Below are 12,261 nucleotides of genomic sequence, written 5' to 3' on the forward strand. Positions count from 1 at the left end.
ACAGCTGAACATTTCTAAAGTCACTGATGGATTTATATGTGACACTAGTTTTACAGTTTGGGCTTGTTCAGGGCGAAAAGTGGGAGTCATTGTATCTCATTTATCTCTAATTGTTTTTGTTTTATTGTTAAAGGAGGAAATCATCAGAGCTGAGAGAAGCTGGGAGTGAGGGCTCTACTGCTGTGACAGTGTGTTACCATGGCTACAGCTGTGACAGTGTGTTACCATGGCTACAGTGTGTTACTTTAGTTGACTTCTATTAGATGTGAACAGTCTCTGGTTTGTGCCTCACACGGAGCTGCTGATTGGACAGGAGCAGCTTTTTCTGCTTTTAGAGATTCTTCTGTGTGGGAGGGGCCAAATGATCCTTCTAATATTCTAACTCTTTGTTTATGTGAACGCAGTTCTTGGTTGTACCATGGGGAGGCGCTTTGACCTTATGACCTTCTGTTTTAACGGAGCTGCAACATCAAGAGCAGACTTCAGAGAGTTCATGGTCAAGTGGACAGATCGGTCACTTCCCCTGGACTAAAGCTGTTCTCAGCATGATCACATGACGTGATCACATGACGTGATCACATGACGTGATCACGTGACGTGATCACATGACGTGATCACGTGACGTGATCACATGACGTGATCACATGACACGATCACATGACGCGATCACATGACACGATCGCATGACATGATCACATGACGTGATCACATGACGTGATCACATGACGTGATCACATGACGTGATCACATGACACGATCACATGACACGATCGCATGACACGATCGCATGACATGATCACATGACGTGATCACATGACATGATCACATGACACGATCACATGACACGATCGCATGACATGATCGCATGACATGATCACATGACACGATCACATGACACGATCGCATGACATGATCGCATGACGTGATCGCATGACGTGATCGCATGACACGATCACATGACACGATCACATGACGTGATCACATGACGTGATCGCATGACATGATCGCATGACACGATCGCATGACGTGATCACATGACACGATCACATGACACGATCACATGACATGATCACATGACACGATCACATGACGTGATCACATGACATGATCGCATGACACGATCACATGACACGATCACATGACATGATCACATGACACGATCACATGACGTGATCACATGACACGATCACATGACACGATCACATGACGTGATCACATGACGTGATCACATGACGTGATCACATGACGTGATCACATGACGTGATCACATGACACGATCACATGACATGATCACATGACATGATCACATGACACGATCGCATGACACGATCACATGACACGATCGCATGACACGATCACATGACACGATCACATGACACGATCACATGACACGATCGCATGACACGATCACATGACGTGATCACATGACATGATCACATGACGTGATCGCATGACACGATCGCATGACATGATCACATGACATGATCACATGACGTGATCGCATGACACGATTGCATGACGTGATCACATGACACGATCACATGACGTGATCACATGACATGTCACTGAATATTGGCCCTATTATTTATTTCAATTTTGAGATAGATTTTTCAGATATTGTCCTTTTCATTATAACTTTATTCTGTGGTTGATGATCTTTAACCCTTCGGGGTCGACGCCCGCGGCGCGTGTGCAAACATGGTCGGCTTTAGGACCCGCGCAGCATGAAAACTAAGTGACGTAGACGGTTGCCGTCGACATCATGCGGAAGCGGAGACCCGAAGCTACGGTTGGCACTAGATCATATAGGGAATTGGACAGGAAGTGACAAAATCCAAGATGGCGGTGCTCGTGCGGCCCAAATTACTTGCGGTTCACCGTTTTGCTACACCTGGTGGTGAGAGAGATAACTTTACTGTCTCGCTGCTCAATCTTAACATACTTGCTGGCCCGATGGTTAGAGACACGGCTCGGTGCAAAGTATTCGTGGGTTTGATACCTACACAGATCTTTATTATCTCGAGTTTAAAAACATGTTTACAGTCTAGTTTGTTTTGGGATGAGTTAGCTACAAAGTCATGGTATAAACTAGTTTTAACCAAACAAGTAAACCTAAAACTTAGGGTTAGGTTTAAGGGTTAGGGTTAGGGTTAGGGTTAAGGTTAAGGTTAAGGTCAGGGGTTAGGGTTTAGGGTTGGACCCATGTGATTTACATTTTCACAATTCTTTGTTTTACATTCAATGCACGCCCATTTAACACTATTTCTTTCTAAATTATGAATATGATACGACCGTTCGCCATGTTTACTACGGTCGACCACCTGTTTACTTCCGCCCGGCTCCCGCCATGTCGTCCTCGCCATGTCGTCACTTCCTCCTGTCCAATTCCCTATATGACCCAGTGCCAACCCCGAAGCTACGTCTGAGTGATTGTTTGGTGTAAATCCACCAAATAAAACAGAAATTATGATCATTTCAATTGCATTAAAAATGTGCGGAAAAATATGCGCTCTTTTCTGCGCGCGTTGCATTTATTATAACAACTTTGTCGTCTTTTGTGATAAAAAGGAACTGAAACAAACGTGTGCTTGTGCTAACCCGGATGTTCAGGATGCACACGGAATGTAAACATTAGTCACATGACAAATAGTCAAAGAGGAAGAACGAACGAGAGGAATCATGCTGTTTTTGAGTAGTTTGGAGGTTTTAGTATTTCAAGTATTTCATTGTCAGTAGAGCAAGTACAGTAAAGCAAAATGAGGCACACACTTCATGTTGATCAAGTTTAGTCCTGGTTTAGTCCTGGTTTAGTCCTAATTCAGACCTGGTTTAGTCCTGATTCAGACCTGGTTTAGTCCTGGTTTGGACCTGGTTTAGACCTGGTTTAGACCTGGTTTAGACCTGGTTTGGACCTGGTTTGGACCTGGTTTAGACCTGGTTTAGACCTGGTTTGGACCTGGTTTAGACCTGGTTTAGACCTGGTTTAGAGTTCCTTCTGAACATCACTCACATGGAAGTACAAGGCCTGTTATGTGTGCTTGAGAAGTAGCACAAATAGAAAAACGCCTGTGGATTTACCTACTTTTTCTTGTAAATAGTTGTTTATTGCTTGTATATATCACAAGAATACTTGTATATGTTCATATTTGCACCTTGTGGTTCAGTTTGAACGTTTTTAAATGCTTGGTTGAGCATGTTTGAGGGTTTTACAATGAAAAAAACATAATTTTTCTAGACAGACTTTGTGTTTTCTGTGTGTATTTAGGTCCAGTTATGTTGAAATAGTTTGTCAAAGTGAAAAACTATCTAACTGATCATATAGGTGAGGTTGTGCTGAACATTGGTCTGGTAAACATTTCTTAATGTAGTATATCAGGGCAAAATTGAAGGTACTCAAAAACGGCCAAAAAAGCTCCGGACCCTGAAGGGTTAAGAATAAACTGAACGGTAAATCTCTTAATGGAAGGTCCTACATTAGGCTCAGGCCAGCTTCACACTGGAGGACCTTAAACCCTTCTGTGAGACACGATGATGGTTTATGTGTGTCCAGATAATGCCCTGTGTGTGTTTGTGTGTCACTAACACCACAAGGACACAACTATTGATCTTTATTCTATGACCTTTACTTTCAATGAAAAATGTATGACCTAAAATTGTAGAAAATGGTTCAGTTGTTTTAGAAAAAACAAGACGTTTCGACTCTCATCCAAGAGTCATTGTCAAGAAGCAAATTTAGACCGGGAACTCAGATAATTAAGTTGTATTAAGTTATTAAGATAGACTAAGTTCACAGCTCTAAAAAATGAACTAGTTCAGTTCTTTTTTTTAATATTATGCTATAATGTTTCTAAATTATTTCCACAGCCCAAATACAACCACAGGCAGCAATTATTGTATTAGTTTAATGCTGAAAATATGTGTCAGATTCATCTTCATCCAATTCTGAATCCTTCCCCAGGATTCACACTGAAGGGACAGACTTCCCCACAGGCAAAGTTTGCACAGAAATGCAGATTGTTCCATCCTCACCGACCGCATCATAAAACTCACGCAACTGGTCGTAGGGCGACTCCTTGTAACTGCTCGTAGGGCGACTCCTTGTAACTGGTCGTAGGGCGACTCCTTGTAACTGGTCGTAGGGCGACTCCTTGTAACTGGTCGTAGGGCGACTCCTTGTAACTGGTTGTGGGGCGACTCCTTGTAACCGGTCGTAGGACGACTCCTTGTAACTGGTTGTAGGACGACTCCTTGTAACTGGTCGTAGGGCGACTCCTTGTAACTGGTCGTAGGGCGACTCCTTGTAACTGGTTGTGGGGCGACTCCTTGTAACCGGTCGTAGGACGACTCCTTGTAACTGGTTGTAGGACGACTCCTTGTAACTGGTCGTAGGGCGACTCCTTGTAACTGGTTGTGGGGCGACTCCTTGTAACTGGTCGTAGGACGACTCCTTGTAACTGGTTGTAGGGCGACTCCTTGTAACTGGTCGTAGGGCGACTTCTTGTAACTGGTCGTAGGACGACTCCTTGTAACTGGTCGTAGGGCGACTCCTTGTAACTGGTTGTGGGGCGACTCCTTGTAACCGGTCGTAGGACGACTCCTTGTAACTGGTTGTAGGACGACTCCTTGTAACTGGTCGTAGGGCGACTCCTTGTAACTGGTCGTAGGACGACTCCTTGTAACTGGTCGTAGGGCGACTCCTTGTAACTGGTTGTGGGGCGACTCCTTGTAACCGGTCGTAGGACGACTCCTTGTAACTGGTTGTAGGACGACTCCTTGTAACTGGTCGTAGGGCGACTCCTTGTAACTGGTTGTGGGGCGACTCCTTGTAACTGGTCGTAGGACGACTCCTTGTAACTGGTTGTAGGGCGACTCCTTGTAACTGGTCGTAGGGCGACTTCTTGTAACTGGTCGTAGGACGACTCCTTGTAACTGCTCGTAGGGCGACTTCTTGTAACTGGTCGTAGGGCGACTCCTTGTAACTGGTCGTAGGGCGACTTCTTGTAACTGGTCGTAGGGCGACTCCTTGTAACTGGTCGTAGGACGACTCCTTGTAACCGGTCGTAGGACGACTCCTTGTAACTGGTCGTAGGGCGACTTCTTGTAACTGGTCGTAGGGCGACTCCTTGTAACTGGTCGTAGGGTGACTCCTTGTAACTGGTCGTAGGACGACTCCTTGTAACTGCTCGTAGGGCGACTCCTTGTAACTGGTCGTAGGGCGACTCCTTGTAACTGGTCGTAGGACGACTCCTTGTAACTGGTCGTAGGGCGACTCCTTGTAACTGCTCGTAGGGCGGCTCCTTGTAACTGGTTGTAGGGCGACTCCTTGTAACTGGTCGTAGGGCGACTCCTTGTAACTGGTCGTAGGGCGACTCCTTGTAACTGCTCGTAGGGCGACTCCTTGTGACTGGTCGTAGGGCGACTCCTTGTAACTGGTCGTAGGGCGACTCCTTGTAACTGGTCGTAGGGCGACTCCTTGTAACTGGTCGTAGGACGACTCCTTGTAACTGGTTGTGGGGCGACTCCTTGTAACCGGTCGTAGGACGACTCCTTGTAACTGGTTGTAGGGCGACTCCTTGTAACTGGTCGTAGGGCGACTTCTTGTAACTGGTCGTAGGACGACTCCTTGTAACTGCTCGTAGGGCGACTTCTTGTAACTGGTCGTAGGGCGACTCCTTGTAACTGGTCGTAGGGCGACTTCTTGTAACTGGTCGTAGGGCGACTCCTTGTAACTGGTCGTAGGACGACTCCTTGTAACCGGTCGTAGGACGATTCCTTGTAACTGGTCGTAGGGCGACTTCTTGTAACTGGTCGTAGGGCGACTCCTTGTAACTGGTCGTAGGGTGACTCTTTGTAACTGGTCGTAGGACGACTCCTTGTAACTGCTCGTAGGGCGACTCCTTGTGACTGGTCGTAGGACGACTCCTTGTAACTGGTCGTAGGGCGACTCCTTGTAACTGGTCGTAGGACGACTCCTTGTAACTGGTCGTAGGGCGACTCCTTGTAACTGCTCGTAGGGCGGCTCCTTGTAACTGGTTGTAGGGCGACTCCTTGTAACTGGTCGTAGGGCGACTCCTTGTAACTGCTCGTAGGGCGGCTCCTTGTAACTGGTCGTAGGGCGACTCCTGCTGCTCTGTTGCTGTCGCGTCCATGATGCTGTTTGTTTTGATGCACATGTGCAGTGTGGTGCAACACCCGAAATCTCTGTCTGCGCTATTGGCCTCTACAACTCCGGAGCTCTCACACTCGCCAGGCTCTGGTTGGGCAACATGACGGTGTGATTTTTGCCTGGAAGTCTCTAGAAATCGGACATTTTATTGAACGAAATGAAAAAGAATGAACGTGCCGTTCACAGACACCAGAATGAACGCGTTCACAGTATCGTTCGTCAGCTGTAATACAGTGCGTTCAGTTCACGTTCATCAAAATTATGACTGCGTTCAGGCACAACACTGACTGTCGATACCTTCACTTGGTGGATTTGAGTTCATTCTCAGGTTTTATTGTTTGATTGAGGTTGTCATGGTTACACACGCTGGCACTGAAACACTCTCACATTCCAACCTCTGCGGACGACTGGAATGCAGCATTAGTCTGTTCTTTAGTAAACATTTCCACCACAACATGGCTGCCAGACCTGACCTTGTTTGCGATAGGTTACCATGGCGATGTTCTCTCGAGACTTTATTAGAAGCCAATGGCTGAAAGCACAGAAAGATTCCCTGATGTAGTGACTGGTGTACATGTGTTGTCAGATTGCAGCGAGTCCTTCACCTCGTCCACCGGCTCCTTCTTCTCGCCGAACTACCCCAGCTACTACCCCAGCGGGAGGGACTGCGTCTTCACCATCACCGTGCAGGTCTGGATGGCTCTTTATTAGAGATTAGAGACTAGAAGAAGTTACCATCGCCTGTGTCCTGTTCCAGGTCAACTTGCAAATCATGTTGAACTTCACTGGCTTTGAGCTGGAGGGCGCCCCGCCGTCCTGCAACTTCGACTTTGTAGAAATCAGGTGAGTCGAGGCTAAGAATGTTTCAAACATACTTTTAGAGTGTGGTTAAAAACACAAGGCCGTGATCCTTGCCATCAGGAGGAAATGAGTTTAAACCTCAAATATATTTGTCATATTTTGTGTATCATCTGTTCGGCTGATGTGTTGTTCTTCAGGGACGGAGGCTACGAGACTTCTCCTCTGATCGGGAAGTGGTGTGGCACCACCAAGCCCCCGGTGCTGGTCTCCCATAGCAACCGGCTGTGGGTTCGATTCCGCTCAGACGCCACAGTGACACAGAAAGGCTTCACCGCACACTGGGACGGCACACAGAGCGGTCAGTGGAGCTTTTTGTAACGTTTAAGATGGTTTATTCGCTCACTTTAAGGGATTTATTATTACGCCTCCTTTTTCTTCTGTATGTTTCATGATTGTTCAACTCTGCCCCATTTAGTCACTAACCCCTTTGAACCAGAAGGTGGTGCTACAGACACATACAGTGTGCGCAGTAATGGAACATAGAAGACATGATGAGGAATACAGCAATATCACACGTGCCCTCCAGCCAGTGCCTCCACTCCTCGACTTGATAGCCAACAGTTCCTTGTCTCCAATGCTATAGTTGGACTCGGCATTTGTCAACCTTTTAGAAAAGAAAGCGCAAGGATATAAGGAGTTGTGTGTGACTGACCTTTGTGAAAGAATGGCTCCTACTCCAAGGTCCGAGGCATCAACCTCTACCATAAACTGGCTGGTGGGATCGGGCTGAATCAGAATGGGCGCCTGACAAAAAGCTTCTTTAAGCTTACTGAAGGCTCTGTCCTTGGGCATCCAGGTGAATGGCTGTTTAGCAGAAGTGATACGATGCAGAGGGGCAGCCACCGTGCTGTAACGGTGGATGAACTTGCGATAAAAGTTGGCAAAGCCCAAAAAGCTCTGCAACTTCCTCCTGGAAGTGGGTGTAGGCCACTCTGCTACCGCCTTAATCTTGCAAGGATCCATCTGAATTTGTCCAGGCGAAATGACATAACCCAGGAAGGAGGTCTGTGTTACATGGAACTCACACTTCTCGAGTTTCACAAACAGTCTTTGTTCCAACAGCTTCTCCAGAACGGCACGGACGTGTCCTTGGTGTTGTTCCTCACTTGCCAAAAAAAATCAAGATGTCATCCAGATAGACAAAGACAAAACTGTTCTCAAAATGTATGTTTTATGATCATAGAGGAGCTAAAATTGTAATAAAACAGTTTGGCACAGTTTGGCACATATTTGGATCACTTGTTCCGAATATACTTTTTGATACAAAAAGGTCAAAGCACCAAAATGCTTCTGTTCTAGAGATCTGAAACTTTACACAGTTGTTGTCATGACAACATCATGTGCAGTGAACAGCATAAACACACAATGAAGTATGTCATGCTCAGGACCATTACACATGGACAATATTCAGGCGAGACTAAAAAAAGGATGTTTTGTTTATGTTTGGGCCTCTGTAGTGTAAGTTCTGAAGCCCTGACAGTGTGACATGTGCACATCTGCAGAAACTAGAAGGCCTAAACTTTCTAATGATGTATCACACTCACATGTGGAACATAAGATCCTCTTTTAATAAGCAATGCCATTTGGGTCCAACCATTGTGCACAGGGCGAAAATAGGTGGATGGTAACAGGTTAACAGTTCAAAAGCGGATGACATGAGAGGTAGTGGACAGCGATTCTTTACCGTGATAGTATTAAGGCCCTGGTAATCAATGCACGGCCGGAGGGATCCATCCTTCTTTCCCACGAAAAAGAACCCCGCCCCGACTGAAGAAGATGAGGGACGGATCAGCCCCGCCTTTAACGAGGTAGAAATGTACTCATCCATGGCCACTCGTTCTGGAATAGACAAAGAAAATAAACGGCCCTTGGGAAGTGTGGCTCCTGGCAGAAGGTCAATAGCGCAATCACCGTCTCTATGAGGTGGTAAGACTGCGGACTTCTCCTTAGAAAAAACTTCCCTTAGATCGTGATAATCGTTGTAACGATCTGCTCCTCAGAGCCCAGTTACCATTAATTTATTTAGGGTGTAATAGTGATGCGCAAAGCTTTTGTGTCTGTTTAAGCTGCTGATAAGTTCTGATAATGTGTAAACTGGAAAATTAAATGTCCACGCCCCAAACACTTGTTGTGGCCTTGTGCCTTTTACTTTAACTAAACAAAAATCACGTCACATGTAACACAGCTGACGGCTTCAGTTGACAGTTTGGACGGTCTCAAACCTTCACGGCGTTTAGGGAGTTTAGTCATTAAATCCAAATGAGAAAAAGTATATTCCACAAAAAAACGGGTAATCCACCATCAATAATTCACAATCAAGCGCGATGCGCTCTCAGATGCGCGTGTCCTCCTGCTCGTCCCAGCGCGCTCTCCGCCGCTGAATACAGAGTAATCCGAACAAAGCATTAAGGTTTGCTACACAGGTTTTGCCCCGGTGGTCCTCACAGTCCGGTTCTACTGAGTTCAGTTCTCACGGTGGGTTTAGGCGGCCGCCGCTCGTCTCGCTCGATCCGGCCCGAGCGGTCCCAAAATCACCAAAACCAAGCTCCTCCCCCCACCTGTAGTAACCCTAATAAGCGCTCCAGTCTACACACCTCGGACACGCCTCCCATTCATAAAAAGGAATACACGGCGGGATAAACAGAAAAGCACCTTCTGTGGCTATGCTACATCGTGTCGACTCATTACTGGTGAGCTCCAGCGACATAATCTGACTCTGCTCCGACTGCCTTACACTCAGGGTATTCTCAGATCTTTCAAAACATGTAGTTTTGCAAAAATTACTCCAATTAGTGATTTCTCCGGTAGACCAGTCAATCTGTGGATTGTGCATTTTCAGCCAGGGGTACCCCAAAACAATGGGAAACTGGGGGGGGCTGAAAACATGGGACATTAAATCCTCCTGATGATTGTCAGCAAATGGCCCCCCCTTATTGGTCTGGTCCGATGGGTGATAGTCGATAGGATTCGTCCACCCAGAGCTCTCGCTTCCAGCGGCTTGACAGTGGTTCGAGGGGTACCCGTAAGAGTCGTGCTAATGCTGCGTCCAGTGGGTTAGTGTCTGCTCCGGAATCCAGCAGCATGAGAGCCTGAACAGAAGCAGAGAGGAAAGAAAGACAAAGATGCGTTCTTGGGCGACGGATTGCCGGGTTGTGATCGCTAACTTGAGGTTTCTTAGAAACAGAGGTGCACTTATTTTCTTAGAACAATTAGCGATCATATGTCCTTTGCACCCACAATATAGACACAACCCCCGGCGCATACGATGTTCGCGTTCCTGAGGAGTTAGATGAGCTCGTCCCAATCGTATGGGTTCAACGGGTGTCTCAGGACTGCGAACTCTCTCTCTTCTCCTCTCACGTAAACGGTTGACGAGCTTAATTGTCAAGGCTATTAATTGTTCCAAATCCTCTGGTTCATCTCGAGGGGCCAACTCATCCTTTAATTCCTCATTAAGCCCCTGTGCGAATAGCGTCTGAAGCTCAAACTGTCCCCACCCAGTTTGTGCAGCCAGAAAGTGAAAATTCAGGGTGTATTCTGAAGCTGAGTTGCGCCCCTGGCGTAACGCCAACAGTCTCTTACACGCTTCCTTGCCCCGTACAGGGTGATCAAACACTCTCTTCATCTCCAAAACAAATTCATCATAAGACATAGACGCCGCCGATACAGAGACAGATTCCGCCCAAGCAGCGGCTTTTTCACTCAATAAACTCATGGTGAAGGCAATACGTGACTGTTCAGAAGCAGACGTGAGGGGCTGCTGGGTAAACACTAGCAAGCATTGGTGAAGATACTGGCCACAGGATCCAAATTTGCCTGTACATCTTGGTGGTGTGGGGATGTGTGAACCGCGAGCCTGCCAAAACTGCACTTGAGATATGTGCGAAGATGCGGGTACTCACATTAGCCGTGGTAGAAGCAGGTTTTTCAAGGCGAGCATTTAGCTGAGACATGGACTTACATGGAGTACGTAACAGTTCCCTCAAACCTGAGATCTCCTGTTCCTGGTCTCCCATCCTAGCTCCTTGAGCCTGGATAGCAGTTCGGATCCGATCCAGCTCCACGGGCTCCATGGTTTGGCGAGATTGTTCTGTCACGAACGGCAGAACGGAGCCAATTACGGAACTGGAAACAGGCGACGATTAAACAGTCTTTAGGGATCATCTCAAAATAGGTTGAAGCTGAAAAGACTTAATTTTTTTTGTCTCTCTCTAGACCCCCCCCCCCCCCCCCCCCCCCAAAAAAAAAGACTTAAGACTGGCTTCACATATAATTTTACGTGTTGATAAAGCGATAGTAGCTTGATAGACCTGCTCACCTCTAGTGAACATCTGAACATCCTTTGGTAAGTTTATATTTAGAAGTTATGAACTCTCCAAATAATGTATTATGTCACCTGTCGCATGTTTGTTTACTCAATCCACATGGTGCACGGGCCCTAGGGGCCCTAGGGGCCTTACGGCACATCCCATTCAACCCAAACTGTGAGATGACCACATTGAGATGGTCTCAAGAGGATGAGAGAGTGAGAAACTCATGTTTCTTGTCAAAACCTGTCATTGACAATTGCCTGAGTTTAGACCTCAGACATGTCAGAATGACAGAAGCAGGACACGCCCTTTTGTCTCAGTGAGAATCTCACGTCTTCTGTGATTGGCCGAAACCTCATGCGGGTTTATTTTGTTTCCTTCTTCCGGTCAGTGCGCAGCACGTGACTAGAGCCAAATCTCTTGATCATTTGCTGCGCCGCGTCTTCCTGCAAAAAAGCTTTTCCAACTTTTCTGCACCAGGTCTTTTCAGCTTTAACCCATTTTGAGATGATCCCTTAATAGCACAAATGGGAAAGTGCAAAGTCACTGATATGTCAGGACGACAAGGGGAGGTCCTTCCAGCGGTGGTCAGATCCTGCATACAGCGGTGTCAGAGAGTAGACCAGAGTCGTAGTTGTTAATCCGTTCCAGGTTCAATGAAAAGGGAAACAACAATGTCAGAGGTCAGGCAGAAGGGAAACTCAGGACGGTCCAAGGTGGATGACGGCAAACAGGATCACGAGGAGCAGGCAAAAGATCAGAGTCAGGGTCAGAATAGTAATGAAAATCTCTCAACGCTTGAATACTGCGACTAACAGGGCTTAATAAATCACCAGATCAGACTGTGACCATGACGGTATAGTACTGCATATGGTGTAGTACTGCATATGGTGTAGTACTGCATATGGTGTAGTACTGCATATG

At 46.7% G+C, this 12,261-nt stretch overlaps 1 protein-coding gene across 1 annotated transcript in view; it reads left to right on the forward strand.

The window, feature by feature from the left end:
* The window catches only part of cubn (cubilin (intrinsic factor-cobalamin receptor)), a 277,880-nt gene that overhangs the window by 40,157 nt on the left and 225,462 nt on the right, over positions 1 to 12,261 (forward strand). The window contains exons 23-25 of the mRNA XM_072451238.1: positions 6,753 to 6,856; positions 6,924 to 7,009; positions 7,165 to 7,325. Coding sequence (XP_072307339.1) covers positions 6,753 to 6,856; positions 6,924 to 7,009; positions 7,165 to 7,325 — 351 coding nt within the window. The remainder of the gene's footprint in view (positions 1 to 6,752; positions 6,857 to 6,923; positions 7,010 to 7,164; positions 7,326 to 12,261) is intronic.

The sequence above is a fragment of the Eucyclogobius newberryi genome, unplaced genomic scaffold (genome assembly GCF_026437365.1).
Source record: "Eucyclogobius newberryi isolate DKJ021-1_F unplaced genomic scaffold, fEucNew1.0.hap1 SCAF_18, whole genome shotgun sequence".
Taxonomy (NCBI): Eukaryota; Metazoa; Chordata; class Actinopteri; order Gobiiformes; family Gobiidae; genus Eucyclogobius; species Eucyclogobius newberryi.